At 35.4% G+C, this 19,132-nt stretch overlaps 1 protein-coding gene across 4 annotated transcripts in view; it reads left to right on the forward strand.

The window, feature by feature from the left end:
- adgrg11 (adhesion G protein-coupled receptor G11) overlaps nt 1–19,132 on the forward strand; it is a 36,471-nt gene that overhangs the window by 12,748 nt on the left and 4,591 nt on the right. For 2 of the 4 annotated variants that reach the window (XM_048207689.1, XM_048207690.1), the window contains exons 3-18: nt 8,586–8,725; nt 10,298–10,552; nt 10,706–10,798; nt 12,128–12,223; nt 12,388–12,516; nt 14,095–14,145; nt 14,371–14,439; nt 14,598–14,769; nt 15,102–15,261; nt 15,399–15,533; nt 16,131–16,238; nt 16,328–16,367; nt 16,725–16,825; nt 17,009–17,130; nt 17,674–17,939; nt 18,069–18,156. In XM_048207689.1, the coding sequence (XP_048063646.1) occupies nt 8,659–8,725; nt 10,298–10,552; nt 10,706–10,798; nt 12,128–12,223; nt 12,388–12,516; nt 14,095–14,145; nt 14,371–14,439; nt 14,598–14,769; nt 15,102–15,261; nt 15,399–15,533; nt 16,131–16,238; nt 16,328–16,367; nt 16,725–16,825; nt 17,009–17,130; nt 17,674–17,939; nt 18,069–18,156 (1,952 nt within the window). In that variant the 5' untranslated portion in view covers nt 8,586–8,658. The remainder of the gene's footprint in view (nt 1–8,585; nt 8,726–10,297; nt 10,553–10,705; nt 10,799–12,127; nt 12,224–12,387; nt 12,517–14,094; nt 14,146–14,370; nt 14,440–14,597; nt 14,770–15,101; nt 15,262–15,398; nt 15,534–16,130; nt 16,239–16,327; nt 16,368–16,724; nt 16,826–17,008; nt 17,131–17,673; nt 17,940–18,068; nt 18,157–19,132) is intronic. The other 2 variants (XM_048207691.1, XM_048207692.1) reach the window with 2 other exon arrangements.

A 19,132-nucleotide genomic window follows, 5' to 3' on the forward strand; every position in this document is an offset into this window, starting at 1 on the left:
TAAATGCTATAAATTATAACAGTATAAAAATAATACTAATTTTCTAAAGAAACATTTATCAGTGTAGAATACTACAGTTATTTTCTGCGGTCATTTATAAAAATTGATGTTTGAATGCTTCTAGTCATTAGTGCACCTTCAAGATGATTTAATTAGTGAATTAGTCTGCTAATGCTGGACTCTTTACTACACTAGTATATCCATGTCACTTCATATCTGAAAAATTTTGGCATTACCATTTTTATGTACAATTAAAAATGTTGTAGCAACTTTAGGATCATATTCCTTGCCACTTTTGTACAACTGAAAACATCAAAGATTTTAAGATGGTAAAATGTGTTAAACGCAGATAACAGTACCACAACTACAGCTACTCTTATTGTATTTGCCAAAGTATTAAAAAAAAAAAAAAAGCTTCTGTATGCATACATATAGATATGTGTGTGTATAGAAAACACTACTTTGGAAATCCCAGAGATGATGTCAACAACAGCAGCTCCGGATCAATGGAAATGTTTCCATCCTCAGCCGGAGCCCGAAGGGAAGATGGTGACAGGTGATGTCAGCAAACTGCAGCCTGGCATCCAATAGGGTCCCATGGGATCTCCTGTGTTGAGCCACCTGCATCCTATAAACCTGTATGAGTTCATTGATAGAACAGATGTCAAACCACCTTAGTACCACAAATTCAACTGGACTCTAAAAATAGAAAAGAAAGCAGCACACATTCCTGAGGTGTAAGATAAGCAGTTTTGTTTTCAGATGTGTCATACTGTAGGTGTCATTCCACGGATTATGTCTCCTCTGTTAACTGAGATTGAAAATATTTTGTTGGGGTTGGACATTCTTTTGCATCTAATACTTAAAATCTTGTTTATTGAGGTCAATTTAAACTTTATTTCCCTTTTTAAAAAAAGAGCTGTACCTTTCAGGACAGTCACAGTGTCCAAAAAAAAAAAAATGTTATGGCGTGCTCTACTGGTGAAATCCTGACATTGCGTCGAAATATCAGCATTATATTCTCTTTCTGAGGAGAAACTTGTAACTTTATGGGCTTAGGACAGCTTGAAATGTCAAATTTAACTTTAAAACACCTTTCTAAATTCATAAAGAAATTCAATGAAAACTGAAGAAATTCTCCAAAAGAATGTTTCAAAATAATGGCTTTTGAGATTATCTTTTCAAGGCAACAGTTTCATAGAATGTCACCTGACATTCTAATCATTATTAGTGAAAATCAACACTACAAATGAAGAAAGGAAATGTCCTCTACAATATGATTGATATTGGCATTTTTTGGCAAGTAAACAGCCTTTTAGTTGTAAATCCATATAATAAATATTTACTATATTTTATAAAGTAAACATGAGAATAACTTATATTTTTTTTTAGGGATATTATATGATTTACCCCCTACAATAAAAAAAAACTGCAGATCTTTGATAATAAAACATAATAAAGCATTTAAATAACATCTTACTGTTGGGAGATGCAGAGTGAAAACTGATATAAACACCAATCAGGCATTACATTATGACCACCTTCCTAATATTGTGTTGGTCCCCCTTTTGCTGCCAAAACAGCCCTGACCTGTTGAGGACTCCACTAGATCCCTGAAGGTGTGCTGTGGTATCTGGCACCAAGATGTTAGCAGCAGATCCTTTAAGTCCTGTAAGTTGCGAGGTGGAGCCTCTATGGATCAGACTTATTTGTTCAGCACATCCCACAGATGCTCGATTGGATTAAGATCTGGGGAATTTGGAGGCCAAGTCAACACCTCAAACTCGTTGTTGTGCTCCTCAAACCATTCCTGAACTATTTTTGCTTTGTGTCTGGGCGCATTATCCTGCTGAAAGAGGCCACCAGGAGGCCACCAGGGAATACCGTTTCCATGAAAGAGTGTACATGGTCTGCAACAATGCTTAGGTAGGTGGTACGTGTCAAAGTAACATCCACATGGATGGCAGGACCCAAGGTTTCCCAGCAGAACATTGCCCAAAGCATCACACTGTCTCCGCCGGCTTGTCTTCTTCCCATAGTGCATCCTGGTGTCATGTGTTCCCCAGGTAAGTAACGCACACGCACCCGACCATCCATGTGATGTAAAAGAAAACATGATTCATCAGACCAGGCCACCTTCTTCCATTGCTCCGTGGTCCAGTTCTGATGCTCACGTGTCCACTGTTGGCTCTTTCTGCGGTGGACAGGGGTCAGCATGGGCACCCTGACTGGTCTGCAGCTATGCAGCTCCATACGCAACAAACTGTGTGTATTCTGACACCTTTCTATGAGAACCAGCATTAACTTCTTGAGCAATTTGAGCTACAGTAGCTCGTCTGTTGGATCGGACCACACGGTCCAGCCTTCACTTCCCATATGCATCAATGACTCTTGGCCGCCCATGACCCTGTCGCCGGTTCACCACTGTTCCTTCCTGGACCACTCTTGATAGATACTGACCACTGCAGACCGGGAACACCCCACAAGAGCTGCAGTTTTGGAGATGCTCTGATCCAGTCGTCCAGCCATCACAGTTTAGCCCTTGTCAAACTCGCTCTAATCCTTACACTTGCCCATTTTCCTGCTTCTAACACATCAACTTTGAGGACAAAATGTTCACTTGCTGCCAAATATATCCCACCCACTAACAGGTGCCGTGATGAAGAGATAATCAGGGTGATTCATTCACCTGTCAGTGCTCATAATGTTATACCTGATTAGTGTATATAAATGCATTTTATGTAAGTAGTCTGTTAAAGAGTCATAAAGATCTCATTTGCATTACAAGCTGTCAGAATTTCATCTTTTTGGACATACAAATATCAGCAACTACACCAAATTGCATATATTGGCTCTGTTTGTGCCTCTGAATAAAACTGAGTGTTTCCTGCTCGAGTATGAGCTCCACATTCTCACTATATCATACTTGTAACGATTAGTCCACTGAGGCGAGTTGGAGAACCCAAGTGCAGTTTTATTAAACAAGATGCGTGAACAATCTATAAATCAAACACAAAATAAACAAAAGACAAAGCTAAACCCGACATGACTTGCCGTATGAACTTGACCTGAACAAACAAACTCACCACAATGAGTTACGGAAACAAAGCTCAACAAAAGAACCATAAAAAAGAGGGCTATAAATAGACAAGAGTAATGAGCAGACAAGGTACACCTGTCCAAAATCAAGACAATGAACCAGTCAGAGAACATGACACAAGACATGGCAAGAACAAAATAACAGACATGAAACCCAAGCAAAAACAGATGTGACAATATTATGTGAGCCATAAACACCTGATCAATCAAATCTGATACTCAACATTTTAAAGATTTGGTCTAAAGGTTGGATAAACTGTATTAAAAAAATTAAAACTACTATTTCTTTTGATAGGGTTTACAGGGTTAAGTCATTATACACTAATAGATCACATTGCATTAAGAATGTTGAAATAAAATTTGCCATTTACCTTTTCAGAATGTGTACCGAATCTTGACAAAATGAGGGATTTTAAATGATCCAGATCAGGTGATTGACAATATGCATAAATACTATAGTGGCAGGAGTTTATAAACATGATTAAACTGCTCTTACACCAAAGTACTTCTCAAGGAATATTTATTTGAAAAAAAGGTTGAAATATTTCAAGTCAAGTCAAGTCAAGTCAAGTCAAATTTATTTATATAGCGCTTTTACAATTGGTAATTGTTTCAAAGCAGCTTTACATATTAGACGCACAGAAAAAAAGGGAAGTGGTTAAAAATAAGCTGTACAAACAAGCGTGGTAATATGTAACATATACAAGATGGTGCTACATTAAGCCAATGTCGGCTGACTCCCAGGGGTGGAAAAAACCCCCTAGGAGAAAACCCAGCGTGGGAAAAAAGTCCTAGGAGGGAAAAAACCCCTTGGAAGATATATATAATATATGTAAATGGATATGGAGATCAAAATCTGAATTATACATTTTTATTATAGAGATTAAAAATAGATTATATATATATATTTGTAAGCGGATACGGGGATTTAAAAATCTATGCAGCCAGAACTGGATCTGTAGGCCCATTGTCTCCTGGGCTGCGTTGTAGTCAGGTCCAGACACAGGTTCTCCATCTGATCTGGATACGGCCTGGATCCAGCACCCGGAAAACCTCGGGATAAGCAGAGAGACAGATATTAGCGTAGATGCCATTCTTATTCTGATGTACAGGTATATCTAGTGTTATAGGAAATGTTCTCGGTTCCGGCCGACCTAATTATTGCAGCGTAACAATCCTTTAACGGATTTGAAAAATGTTAATGTATTGATAATGTGTTATGTGTATGCAAGAGCAAAGAGATGTGTTTTTAGTCTAGATTTAAACTGACAGAGTGTGTCTGCTTCCCGAACAATGCTAGGAAGATTGTTCCAGAGTTTAGGTGCTAAATAGGAAAAGGATCTGCCGCCTTCAGTTGATTTTGATATTCTGGGTATTATCAACTGGCCTGAATTCTGAGATCGCAATAAACGTGAAGGACTATAATGCATTAAGAGCTCACTTAGGTACTGGGGAGCTAAACCATTTAGAGCTTTATAAGTAAGTAGCAAGATTTTAAAATCTATACGATGTTTAATAGGGAGCCAATGTAATGTTGACAGAACTGGGCTAATATGGTCATACTTTCTGGTTCTAGTAAGAACTCTAGCTGCCGCATTTTGGACCAACTGTAGTCTGTTTAAAAGCCGAGCAGAACAACCACCCAGTAGAGCGTTACAGTAATCTAGTCTTGAGGTCATGAATGCATGAATCAACTGTTCCGCATTTGTCATTGAGAGCATATGTCGTAATTTAGATATATTTTTTAGATGGAAGAAGGCGGTTTTACAGATACTAGAAACATGACTTTCAAATGAAAGATTGGTATCGAAGAGCACACCCAAGTTCCTAACTGAGGACGAAGATTTAATGGAGCACCCGTCAAGTGTTAGAGAGTATTCAAGGTTTTTTCGTGAGGAAGTTTTTGGTCCAAAGATTAGGATATCAGTTTTTTCTGAATTTAATAATAAGAAATTTCTTGTCATCCAGTTTTTAATGTCAGCTATGCATTCTGTTAGTTTTGTGAATTTGTAGGTTTCGTCAGGGCGCGAGGAAATATAGAGCTGAGTATCGTCAGCGTAGCAGTGAAAACTAACACCATGCTTCCTAATTATCTCTCCTAAGGGCAGCATGTACAGAGTGAAAAGCAACGGTCCTAGTACTGAGCCTTGTGGTACTCCATACTGAACCTGTGATCGATACGACATCTCTTCATTAATTATTACAGACTGATAACGGTCAGATAAGTACGATTTGAACCATGCCAAAGCAATTCCACTAATGCCAATATAGTTTTCAAGTCTTTTTAAAAGAATGTTGTGATCGATAGTGTCAAAAGCAGCACTGAGATCTAATAACACTAATAGAGAAATACAGCCACGATCGGATGATAAGAGTAGATCGTTTGTAACTCTAACAAGAGCAGTCTCAGTACTATGGTACGGTCTAAATCCTGACTGGAAATCCTCACAGATTCCATTTCTTTCTAAAAAGGAACACAGTTGTGATGAAACTGCCTTTTCTAGTATCTTTGACAGAAAAGGTAGATTCGAGATTGGCCTGTAATTTACTAAATCTCTCGGATCTAGTTGAGGTTTTTTAATAAGAGGTTTAATAATAGCCTGCTTAAAGGTTTTTGGCACGTATCCTAGTGTTAACGATGAATTAATTATATCAAGAAGTGGACCTACGACCTCTGGAAGCATTTCTTTCAGTAGTTTAGTCGGCATTGGGTCTAACATACATGTCGTTGATTTTGATGATTTGATAAGTTTAGATAATTCTTCCTCTCCTATAGCGGCGAATGATTCTAGTTTTACCTCAGGGACACTACAGTGCACTGTCTGAAGCGAAACTGTAGACGGTTGCATGTTTTTAATTTTCTCTCTAATATTATCAATCTTGCAAGTAAAGAAGTTCATAAAGTCATTACTGCTGTGCTCTATGGAAACGTCAGCAGTTGAATCTCTGTTTCTAGTTAATTTAGCCACTGTGTCAAATAAATACCTAGGATTATGTTTGTTTTCTATTAAGAGATTTGAAAAATAAGTAGATCTAGCATTTCTTATAGCCGTTCTGTACTCAATCATTTTTTCTTTCCATGAAAGGCGAAAAACTTCTAGTTTTGTTTTCTTCCAACTACGTTCAGCTTTTCTAACAGCTCGTTTTAGAGCCCGAGTGTGCTCATCATACCACGGCGTTGGATTAGTTTCCTTAATCTTCTTTAGACGTAAAGGAGCGACTGCATCTAATGTGCTGGAAAAGAGAGAGCCAATAGTTTCTGTTGCAGCATCGAGTTCTTCTAAGTTGTCAGGTATACTAAGGCGATGAAACTGCTCGGGGAGATTATTTATAAAGCAATCTTTAGTGGTAGACATGATGGTTCTACAATATTTATGGCTGGGTGGTGGTTTTGTAGCCTTGGCTAATTGTATTATACACGAGACTAAATAATGATCTGATATATCATCGCTCTGCGGTAGGATTTCAACAGCATCAATATCAATTCCATGCGACAGTATTAGATCTAAGGTATGATTACGACAATGAGTGGGTCCTGACACGTGTTGTCTAACTCCAATAGAGTTTAAAATGTCTGCAAATGCCAATCCAAATGCGTCTTTATTATTATCTACATGGATATTAAAATCACCAACAACAAGGACTTTATCCGCAGCCAGTACTAACTCTGATAGAAAATCAGCAAATTCTTTGATAAAGTCAGTATGGTGCCCTGGTGGCCTGTATACAGTAGCCAGCACAAATGTCAACTTACATAATGTTACATAAAGCACCATCACTTCAAAGGAATTATATTTGAAATTCTTTTGAATGATTCTGAATATATTACTATAAATTACAGCAACACCTCCCCCTTTGCCTTTCTGTCGAGGATTGTGTCGATAATCATAACCTTGAGGACTAGATTCATTTAAAGTAATGTAATCGTCTGGTTTTAGCCAGGTTTCTGTCAAACACAGCAAGTCTAGTTTATTGTCTGTGATAATTTCATTTACAATAAGTGCTTTTGAAGAAATAGATCTAATATTCAGTAACCCAAGCTTTATCATTTGTTTATCTGATTTATCTGTGATTTTCATTTTTTGAACATCAATTAAATTTTTACCCTTAAAAGGTTTCGGAAGTTTTTTGTATTTACTAGTTCGAGGTACAGACACAGTCTCTATGTGATAATATCTAGGTGAAAGAGTTTCTATGTGCTGTGAATTATCTGAGTTCTGTGACGTGAGGCGGCTAGCAGACGGTCGGTTTAGCCAGTTTGTCTGCGTCCTGATCTGGGCCCTGGTTTGTCATGGTTTAGCTCTAAGACTATTTGCCAAATTTCTAGATAGAAGAGCAGCACCATCCCGGGAGGGATGAATACCATCTCTTTTCAACAGATCAGGTCTGCCCCAAAAGCTTTTCCAATTGTCTATGAAACCTATATTATAACAAGTCATTATTGCCCTGCTCCAGTGTCATATTATCATGATGCTTATCAATATTCCTGCATATTATCTGTACAATATGTTTCAGTTCAACAGAAAGCCTTTCCAACTCACAAGGTTGCATTTGTTTGGCTGACGTTCTCTGTGGCCAAACACCTCATTTGTTAAACAGATGATTTACTATTTACTACACTATGAGCTTGCTATGAACACAGGGCTTCTTTTTACTAAATCCTTGTTGCGCATCAGGATATGTTTGTATTTCTAAGACTTGAGATTGTATCTCTGTTTTTTCGCAGCAATCAGTTGTACTGATCTTTTGTGGTAACAATGGCAGTGATAGTAAACCATCAGTGATGTCAGTAATACTTTACATTTTATGCAACATGAGAGAAAATGTCAGTTAGTCACTGTAACTAATGTAACAAAGTTACAAAACTATTTAAGTTTCCATAATTTAAAAAATCCTATTGATACAATTTAATTTTTTTTTTAAATGCTCAATAAAAGAAAAATAATATAATTAATGCAAACGGCAAACCAAATACATTTATTTGTAACTTTTTTCAGGGAGTTTCTTGAAAGTCAGTTTCTTTATAGACACAAACTTTAAATATGCTGACAACAAAAAAAAGTTGAAAATATTTTTATAAAATTTCACGTTTACTGCAGCAGACCAGAAAAATGTAAACAAAACTGTCAAAAAATGTACCAAGATGTCAAACCACTGTTGTTTTAATTACTCATTCATATAACACTACAACATTTAAAATCCATGATTTGTCTGTTTAACATTTTTTTGTATTTATATTTTACAGTATCACCTTATTTGATTCTTTATGTTTATTGATGCTTATGTTCGTATAATGATGCCTGTTCTCTTGTACAAGCATCTCATTGTGTGTCATTGTCCAGTTGTATATTAACTTCAAGTTTACGATCTACTTTACAACATGGAAAACATGCCGAAACTCTTTTCTTACTGATGTCTCAATATAATCATGTAATTGTAAAGAGTGTGGCTGGTCAGGTGTGTCTCATCCCCCTGTTCTCCGTTAGCTGGTTTGCATGAAGAGATGTGGTTAACAAAAACAGAAAACCACAGCGGGAGGGAGGAAATGCTACATGCAAAATGAAGTTCCACCTATATCTGATGAAATTATACAAGTATTTGGAAAGACTCAACGTCTCTTCACCAGGTAAGAAGTTTGCTTTATCTTAGTAGAGTGTTACGAATTCAAGTAAACCTTTTCGTTTTGAAAATAACTGCGATTCAGTAAAATGAATTTTACACTTTTGTATACTCTTGAAATTTTGTATTGTGACAGTGGCAATGCTAGTATGATAAAAAAAAAAAAACTTAAAATCAGTTTGGATAAAGTATTGGTAAATGTAAATGTACCACAAGTTAATGTGTCTTATTGCATATCACTGTGTCAGAGAATGTGATTTTGCATTCTTCTTTTTTCATGTATAAAAGCAATTATTCCTGATTTTTTAATCTGAAGGCCAAGCGGTTTTTCTAGAGTGATGATATTTAGTCCAACCGCACTGGAATATTACACTGTGGCTTATCACTTGCACCAAAAAAGAGAAAAGACTAAAAGTTAAATTAAAATGTAGAATTCATTGTGGGATATGGTTCAATCACATTCTGAAAAATAAATGGTCACACTTTACTATAAGGTTAACATTAGTTAATGAACTGCACTTATACAGCATTTATCAAGCTTTGTTAATGTTAATTTATACATTTACTAATACATTATTAAAATCAATAGTTGTATTTGTTAACATTAGTTAATGCACTTTGAATTAACATGAACAAACACTGAAAAGCTGTTTTTTTTATTAACTAATGTTAGAAAAGATTAACAAATACAGTAACAAATGTATTGCTCATGGTTAGTTCATGTTGTCTAATGTTACCAAATGAACCTTATTGTAAGTGTTACCTAATAAATAAAATAATAATAAAAGTTTTCTCTATTTTTGTTAATGTTTTTAGACAAAATGTCTATATATACTTTACTGTATTATAATAAAAGTATTATAATAAAAATATTAAAGTATTATAACAAAGGTTATTTCCTATTTGTGCTAAAAACCAGTGTTTATGATTACGACAATAAATTGAAATAATAAGATAACAAACAATGCAGTATCAAGCAGCATAAAGGACTGTTTTTGCACAGCTAAAATAACTAACGTAGCTATGTTACGAGGTGGTGATTTCATGTAAATTTGTGTAATGTGAATCGTACAAAACGTATGATTATTACAAAAAAATGATGAAAGCATGAAGGTTACTCCTAACCCCACCCCTAAAAAACCTGTCACTGGGGCGAGAGCAGATTGTTTGAAAACGTACGAATGAGCCACTGATTCGCTAAAACATAAAATTGTGTTTTTGTTGCAGTGTTTGTGTTGCAATGACACCGGAAGCCTCGCACATTTAAGTTACAAATTTAATGTTATGTTAAAAATAAGGTGGATATATTATAATGTAGTCTTTCTGTCAGAATGAATATCTAGAAGTTTGTGAATGAATTTCATCTAACCTGATAAACAGTTGTGAGATATAATTCTATTAGCTTCCATTACTTAAAAATGACAGGAAAACATTGTGCTCTGCGGCGCAAATGCTTCATTCAAAAATTTGTATTGCTTACAGGGATTTTCTAAAATGTTATTGACAGTTGTTTTCATTTGCATTCGAGTTTAAAAGCAAAACGCTGTGTATTTCATGTTTTACACTTTTCTTCTTGCAGCTCTTCAGATGTTTTTGAGGAAACTGGAGATCCTGTCAAGGATGAAGTGGAACAGCTGTGGTCTCCTGCTCATTTTATCTAATCTCTTCTGCATATCTGCAGTAGATTTGACTAGACCCTGTGAGCATAACCCTAGAAATGTTTCTGGTTGTCCTCTTACTAACATTAAGTCCAGTGGTTCAGGCAATGGAATTAATGTGGAGAATGACATCTTCATTCTCGGTGCAGATGGTTTCATGGGATATTGGAAAACAGGTGATTCATATCAGACATGTTCATGAAAGGGATTGACAGTTAAATGTGTCAATTAAAATACTGATTGTAGTGGGTAAATTTTGCTATTATGTGACATAAATGTTACTTTTTGGTGACCACATTATTGTTGTTTATCATTTTTCCATTAAACAGGTTATTGCAATAAAGGTCTCTGGAGCACATCGAGCCAAATTAATTCTACATCGTTAGGTGCATCGTTAGGTGCATTGCCAGGTGCATTGTCAGGTGAGGAGGAACCAAATGTGGCTTAAACACCATATTAAAGAGAGAAACTTTTTATAAATGTTCCTCAAAAAATGTTTTTTGTTTTGCCTGTCTTCATCTCCAATACTAAGAAAAAGAAAACCAAAATCTTCTGTGCTGTTAAAAGTGTATAATTGTTCTAAAATCTCATTGTCATTAACTAAGCATGCTTTAAAGTTTGCAGTGGTCAATACCAGACAGGAATAATCTTAATGAAGTTGCAAAATAGACAAATATTTTCTTCCTTATTGTGACGTACAGTAGTAGCCAAAAGTGTCCAGCCTAGGAAAATTGACATCTTCACCCTTTATACAAATATTATGAAAAGTTGGTTAAAGATTTTGTAAGCATATCGCGTAGTTGTGCTTGGAGTCAATTGTTTTATTTGTAATAATGCAGTGAAACATGCCAAATTGTTTGGACATGGTATTTTGGCCAGGCTGCAATACAAAGAAATTATGAACACTTGAAAAAACAAAACCAATGAAATAGTAATAATTACATTATGTTGTAATCAGTGTATGCTTTTTCCTGTGTGCAATTTGCTTTTTGCATTTTTTTTTTTTTTTGCCAAACAATTTGTCAGATAAATACCTTAACCAAAAAGGTTTATCATATTTGTTCTTTCCTGATGTTTAAAATATTTAAATAAGTAAATTAAATACTTTCTTCATATTTTGATGGTTTAATCGAATTTGTATAGGGTCATTAAAAACAAATATCTCCTCCAGACATCAGTTTTGGCCACTACTCTAGATTTGAGTGTAATGGATAATTAAAAAAGAAAAAAAGGTTCAATTGGTTTCTCTACAGAATCGGTTCTAGACTCAATTTTAAAGAACCCTCTATGCCAAAAGATTTGTATACAGCAGAAATGTCTTAAATGATTGCATAATATTTGTTGTAATTGGATAATGGATGTTTAGCAGGGTTTTTTTCTAATTTCATACTATATGCACTTTTTTAATGGTTAAGTACTTATTCAACAGAAGTACCAAATAATATGCTATTTCAGACGCAGCCGAAATCTGTATATATAGGCTGTACTTGAAAGGGACCTTGGAGAAGTCACAAACTTACAGGGACCTTACACAAGATAGAGTTATGATAATTTGATTAAAATTTACGAGGTCAAAAAATAAATGAATAAATTAATGGGTGAACTTTCACAATAAGATCAGGAACATGCATTTAGAAAATAGATACAGTGAATTTTAATTTGTTGGCCAGTTTAAAATTATCTTTTGTTTGTGTGTGTGTGTGTGTGTGTGTGTGTGTGTGTGTGTGTGTGTGTGTGTGTGTGTCTTTCAGAAAAGACAACTCTCTCAGAAAATCTATGCAACATCACTGTTTTTAAATTTGAATCAAACTGTACAGGAACCACACCATCTACAACACACAGCAGTGGTGGGTCTGAAAGTATTTGGGCTTCTTCCTGTCTTGGGCTTTTGTATTAACTTCTTAGCGCCACTATCAATAATAAAAACCTCTGGATTTTCTTTAGAAATTCATATGATTTGTTATTTATTTTTAGCCCAGAGTAACCTTTTTTCTATGCTGCTGTTTTGCAGAATGTGGTGTGTATTTATCTAGAGACTCACCATACGAACTCAACATAAGCAGATCATTTCTACCCACGTTTGTCTGTTTAATGGAAGGGAAATGCAGAAATGGCACTTGGACAAACTGGATTGTACAAGGTGAATGAAGGATTTTTAATTTTGCTTATATTTATGTGGTATGCTTTTCGAAATACAATGACAGTGGTTTAAAAGGCTCTTTAAAAGGTCCAGTTTTCATTTATTCAGACTTGTCAACTTATATGCTACACTAAGTGTTCTGAAGCCAAATGATACAAAACATCATTAGCAAAAAAAAAAAGAAAAACGATTTGAATGACAAAATTCACTGAGCAAAGAATATCAGTTGAAGTTCACTTTACTTGATAAACAATCTGCATTCAAAAACATTTTCAAATATTTTCATATTCTAAAACTTAAACTGAATGATAAAAATCTGTTGTGATGTTTAAAAGGAAAGTAAACCATTTTAAAGACTGATCCATAAAGGATCTTATGACTCATTTACACCTGGAATCAAAAGGTAGTCAAAATTTTTGTTGATCCGTTCACAAGTACTCAAGCAAAACACATTACTGCTAACACTGCAGTACGATTGCAGTTGTTGTCATTGTCCACATCCAAAATGTGGTTGAAAGTGTGCAAGCTCAAAACACTTACCTTTTAGACTGGGTAAACCCAGCCTGATCTGCCGGCGATTTGATTTCGCCCGGCAACTCAGTCTGGAAACCCGTACATTCATTTCTGCTGCATCTGTTACACTTTTGCGGGAACCAATCACAGACTGGCTTATACACCTTGCTCGCTATTGGTGGGTACAGAGCTCTTTCTACACTGTCAGAAAAAAAGGTACAGTGCTGTCACTGGGGCGGTACCCTAAGGTACAAAGGAAAAAAAGTACTAATATGTACCTTTAAGGTACAAATATGCACTTTAAAAGTACTAATATGTACCTTTAAGGTACTAATATGCACCATTTAGGGGTAAGTAAGGTACAAAGATGTACCTTTTTACCTTTGTACCTTAAGGTACCGCCCCAGTGACAGCACTGGCTCTGGGCGGGTATAACACGATGACGTCTCTCGCACGACCATCAATCTAATTCCTTTTAACCTCTCAATGATGCTAAATTACTTCTTTAGTTTAGCAAACAAATGGCTCGAGTGGGTGTAAATACCACTCACTTTCATGTTTTTTTGCACAACCTGCAAAAATCGCTCGATGCCATTGCTGCTTCTGCAAACCGCTGATCAATGCTACAAACCAATACAAACTAAACCTGTCTGGAGTTTTCGCATCGCTCTGCAAAAGCACGTCACCCGGATCGTTGATCTGATTGGTTGAAGGACTATCCAATTGCTCGTTGATCACGCCTCTTGTGCAGTAGGAAATGCATAGCAAACTCCCCAGACCAATGTTCAATTTTAAATTGAGCTTGGTCTGGTGATAGCCAGACAATTTACCTTTAGCTTTGTCCACTCGTAATTGGATCAAAAATGCATAAAGCCTAAGCTCCATATACTGATTTTTTTTTTTTTTTTTTTTCTTCAAAGCATTCAGTTTTAAGGTTTGTAATCTTTGGAGTGTTGCTTGAAAGTTTTCATCTGATTTACTGAAATTACATTAATTCAAGCATGTTGTTTTTTGCAGTTCAGGTATCTGATATTTAAGAGCGTATTTTTGTTGTCTTTTTTTAAGATTGTAAATTTACCCTGCAAAATGACCCTCCAAGATTTAATAAAAGTGAGAGTAAGTATTATCCCAACAAAGTCTAAATATTATATCAATATTCGAGATGTATTAGAGTGTCATCAGATGCTGTATATGCTATACTTTTCTAAGCTTAATGATAAACTGCCCTGTTATAAAAGACAGTAATAAATTTGACAGACATTTAAATGTTTCCTCAGGCTTTATTATTTGCATGTTGTACACACTTTGTAATATTGTTCTTTTGTGTGTCGTGTATGTAAGACTGTAGTATGACCTGCCTGAATCCCACAAAGGCATGTGAGAATGCAGGATATGATCCCAAGTGTAGCGGTAAGAACGTGTTTTAATATGCCTCTTTTTCAAAATCATGCATTTCTGCTTGAATCTCTTTTTGATCAGAATAAACATGTCACTTAACCACAGTGCTGTGTTGCTCTTAATCATTTCATCTTCATTTGTTTACTTTTTATCATTATGTTTTTACACAGATTCAAATGCAGATGATAAAAGTAAAATGAACACCATTGGGATCTCTAATAAAACTGCAACTTGTTTTAAGTGTGGAAGTCCTTTTAAAAAATTAGTACAAGTCCAGTTACCACCAGAAATATCAAATAAATTTAATAATAGTAAAACAGGGACAGATGCTGCAACAGCTGCGTAAGTACACTTTTATTTGCCATTTAACTCTAGTCAGTTTTTTTAGTGGTAATAGTAATTATACAGGTATCAAGTTATCTTTTAAATGGCAAAATTTATGACCACATTCAGGAGGTTTCCATCATAACTTGCTGCAGTTAATATTGCTATTGAGGGATGTACATGAGAAAAAAAAATAGGGGTCACATGGGATTTATTCCATCTAACCCCCTATGTAGTACCTAATCTCAATGGCTGTAAAAAAAAAAAAAAATGTTATTAGTTTACTCTATATCAGAGATTTTATCACAAAAAAAAAAATAATAATAATAATAATTTTGTTTCTTGTTCAGTGGGGCCATGAAAAATCTCACCAATATGCTGTCTTTCATGGGGAATTTGACCGAAGCATCTATATCCATGGGTAGCGTTAAAGGGGTTTTAAAGAAAATTCAAAATGTGTCTGATATCAAGATGACCGCTTTCACCTACTCTTCAGATACTGGCCTAAAAGTAAGTGTGAAGATGACAAATATATAGCCTACACATCTTGTTTAACTTTGTATTAAAGTGTTTTAATGTGATGACAAAATGTTTATCTCTTAAAAACATAAAGTGTAACTCAGCACAGAATTGCCTAATGTTTACAGGTTATAGATGATTTTAGCCAACTGAAAAACTTTCCCAACACTTTCACTATTCCAAAGGAAGCCTCTCTGCAAGCGTTCAACAAAAGTGCAGGAAATGCTTTGTTGGGTCTTTTCAGATTTCCCAACATGACACAGGTATTAAAAAAACGTTTTTAATTCCTGTATACTGGAAAACATAGCCTGTTTCATGTCGTACGCATAGGTAATATACAAGCAAAGCATATACAAACTACAAAGGCTGGCTTACATTTTGTTTTCATACTGACAGAGTTTATGCTTATATAGAGAGTTATGTTTATATTGCAAAAGATGTGCACTTTCAGAGTTTCTATCATGTTCAATGTGCTACACCTGGAAAAACAGGCTTGGTCAAGTTTTATGATATGTTTAAATGATTTGAACTCATTGTGCATCATAACAGAAGGCATTTTTGGCTACTTCTAAACAAGTGATTTTAGTTAAACTAGACATTCTTGAAAACATAGTCAATAATGCCTGTATTCATAAAATGTGTGGCTTAAAAATAAAAATAAAGTAGGACATTTTGTAGGTATGCAAATCCAGAGTATCCTGAACATGTAAATAAACATGAACAGTGTTCAGGACATTTTGACTACTGACATTGATCTTATTTAATCTTAACTGTGATGTAAATCACATCATGTTTCTATATAGAAGCCTGATTTTTAGCAACCAAAAAACAAAAACAATATCGTTGCATTTTTATTAAAGGATGAAAAGAACAGTACAGTTTTGGGGGATGAAGTTTATGCAATCGAAATGGGCACAGAAATTTCAAATCTGACTGAAAACATCAGTTTGGTCTTCAGCAATAAACAGGTAATGAATTATGCATGGAAAAAGGTATTTCTAATATTCTAAATGAGTCTGAATCTTATTTTCTAAAACCCTGATTTATTTCTTTGCAGCAGATAGGAACTCCTGCTTGTAACTCATGGGATGGAAGTGGTCTGTGATGCTTTTGTGTTTTTATAGATTAATATAGCCTGAGTTTGAGGGAATCAAGATTTCAAGATTATATTATGCTCGATTTACTGTATGGATATTTATTTATATTAAGAATTTTAAATGAGTAAAAAAAACAAAAAACTAGCGCTTAATAAAACATTTTTATAAATAAAAAAATGCTTACAATTTTTTTGAGTGTAGAAGTATAGAGAACTAGAGTCCTGATCTTTTAGGCCATGCTGTGGAGCGTGAATCATGAATGTCGATTTCTAATCATAAATCAGCCATGATGTCAGGCAACATTCATTAATTCTCTCTAAATCAACTCAAAACTAACCAGTCCCTCCTTTTCATCAGGAAGTAAGCCAAACTGGACAACTGAAGGGTGCTTTACTGTGGTTAATGGAAGTAAGATTACGTGTAATTGCCAACACTTGACTTTCTTCGCTGTGCTTATGGTAGGTTCTCCATTTCTTCTGAATCTGTTAAACTTGCTTTGCCAAAGCTAGAGTCAGAGTATAAGTTCTCTACTGGCAGATTTGTGTATATTTATTTCACTACATTTTGTGTTTACTGAATCCTTAAGATTGCCAATGTCCAAACTGACCTGTACAGTCTAACTGAACCATGTTTTAATACAGGCCCCTCCAGATATGACCATTTCTGAAAGTGACCTTGTCAATCTGACCTACATCACGTACATCGGCTGCGGCCTCTCCATGTTTTTCCTGGGAGTCGCATTTTTTATTCACTTCCTCTTAAGGTGAGATATGATTCTCTGTACCACTGCAATGTGAGATCTCCAATATGATCTCATTAATGGACAGCTTTTGTGGCATAATTTTGACTACAAAACAAATCTAACAAAAAATCATTTTGACACCTAATTTTCTTTAAAGTGCCCCTATTATGCTTTTTTTAGATAATATTTTCCATGTAATGTGTAATATAGATGTTTGTGAATTTGTTGGCCGGATATGTCATTGAGGCTGCCTCATTACATTCCAAAATCATAAAGAAATTACAATTGTTCATGCTTTACAAGAAATAGCAGTCAGATTTGTAATGGTTACTTTTCTGAAATGAGACATTCTTGATGATGTTTGTGGCCGACAAATTTGACCTCTGGCCTTCAAAATAAGACACAAGAAAGAACTGATTCTGAACAGCCTGTAACAGGATCAAAGATTTAAAATAAATTTATTATCAAAGGTAACCCTTAGTTGTGCAACCCACCCTGAATCATTTTCAATTCACAAAGAACGGATCCAAAATATTGATTTAGTTTTTGCATTTTAAATTTCAGGAAAGTGAAGGCTACTAATTCAGCCCACGTGCTGATGAATCTCTTTTTTGCACTGTTTCTGCTCAACGTGGCCTTCCTGACTAATGAATACGTTGCACGTGCGAATAGCCACAACGCCTGCAAGCTCATGGCTGCATTCATGCACTACTGCTTGCTGGCCAGTTTCACCTGGTTTGCGGTGGAGGCTTTACACCTCTGCCTGCAAATGGCCAGACAATCAGTCGTCATCAAACATTACATCCTCAAGATCTCTGTGATTGGGTGGGGTGAGTTCAAAAACTTTAAATATGCATGCTAAAATATGTGGCCTATGATCAAATGCACAATTTTGCATTCAATGCTGTTCAGACTGTTGATTCTTATACTATAATTGCATTGTCAACAATTTGTTTCAGTTCCTCCTGCTCTTATCGTCAGTATCCTTTTTGTCTTGAGCAAATATGGTGAGCAGACCATACGCACGGAGTCAAGCAATGTAACCATGTAAGTAAACCCAAAAAATATGATGAGATGCTATTCTTAAAATATAATGGCAGCATATTGTATAATGATATGCATGAAAACCTACACTCTTAAAGGAACACTCCACTTTTTTTGAAAATAGTCTCATTTTCCAACTCCCCTAGAGTTAAACAGTTGAGTTTTACCGTTTTTGAATCCATTCAGGAAAAATATCAAAACTCTTTGGTCATTGTTTTGAGCGAGATGCTACCGGTCTAATCAGATTCAATGAACTATGCTAAGCTATGCTAAAAGTGGTACCGCCAGACCCGGAGATCGGCTGAATGGATTCGAAAACGGTAAAACTCAACTGTTTAACTCTAGGGGAGTTGGAAAATGAGCTTATTTTCAAAAAAAGTGGAGTGTTCCTTAAAAATGAATGTTCTTTATTGGCATTGATGGTTCCATGAAGAACCTTTAACATCCATGGAACCCAAAAGGTTCTTTATAGTGGACAAATGTTCTTTAGATTATTAAAATGTTCTTCTCACTTAGAAAAAAAAGTTCTTTGTGTTCACTAAAAGGTTCTATGACATCATTGCACATTGTATATTTTTACTGTGTGAGAAAAATATCAAACTTCATACAATCACCAGTCATTTTATTAGGTACATCTTATTAGTATCAGGTTGGATCCTTTTTGCCTTCAGAACTGCCTTAATTCTTCATGGCATAGATTCAACAAGGTGCTGGAAACATTCCTCAGAGATTTTGCTCCATATTGACATGATATCAGTTGTTGTTGCACATCCATGATGTGAGTCTCCCATTCCAGCACATCCCAAAGATCCTCTATTGGATTGAGGTCTGCTGAATGTTGATGTCTTTTGGGTTTAGTGAACTCACTGTCATGTTCAAGAAATCAGTTTGAGATGATTTGAGCTTTGTGAAGGTGTCTTATCCTGCTGGAAGTGGCTATCAGAACACTGTGATCATAAAGTGATGGACATGGACAGCA

The sequence above is a fragment of the Megalobrama amblycephala genome, linkage group LG11 (assembly GCF_018812025.1).
Source record: "Megalobrama amblycephala isolate DHTTF-2021 linkage group LG11, ASM1881202v1, whole genome shotgun sequence".
NCBI classification, from domain to species: domain Eukaryota; kingdom Metazoa; phylum Chordata; class Actinopteri; order Cypriniformes; family Xenocyprididae; genus Megalobrama; species Megalobrama amblycephala.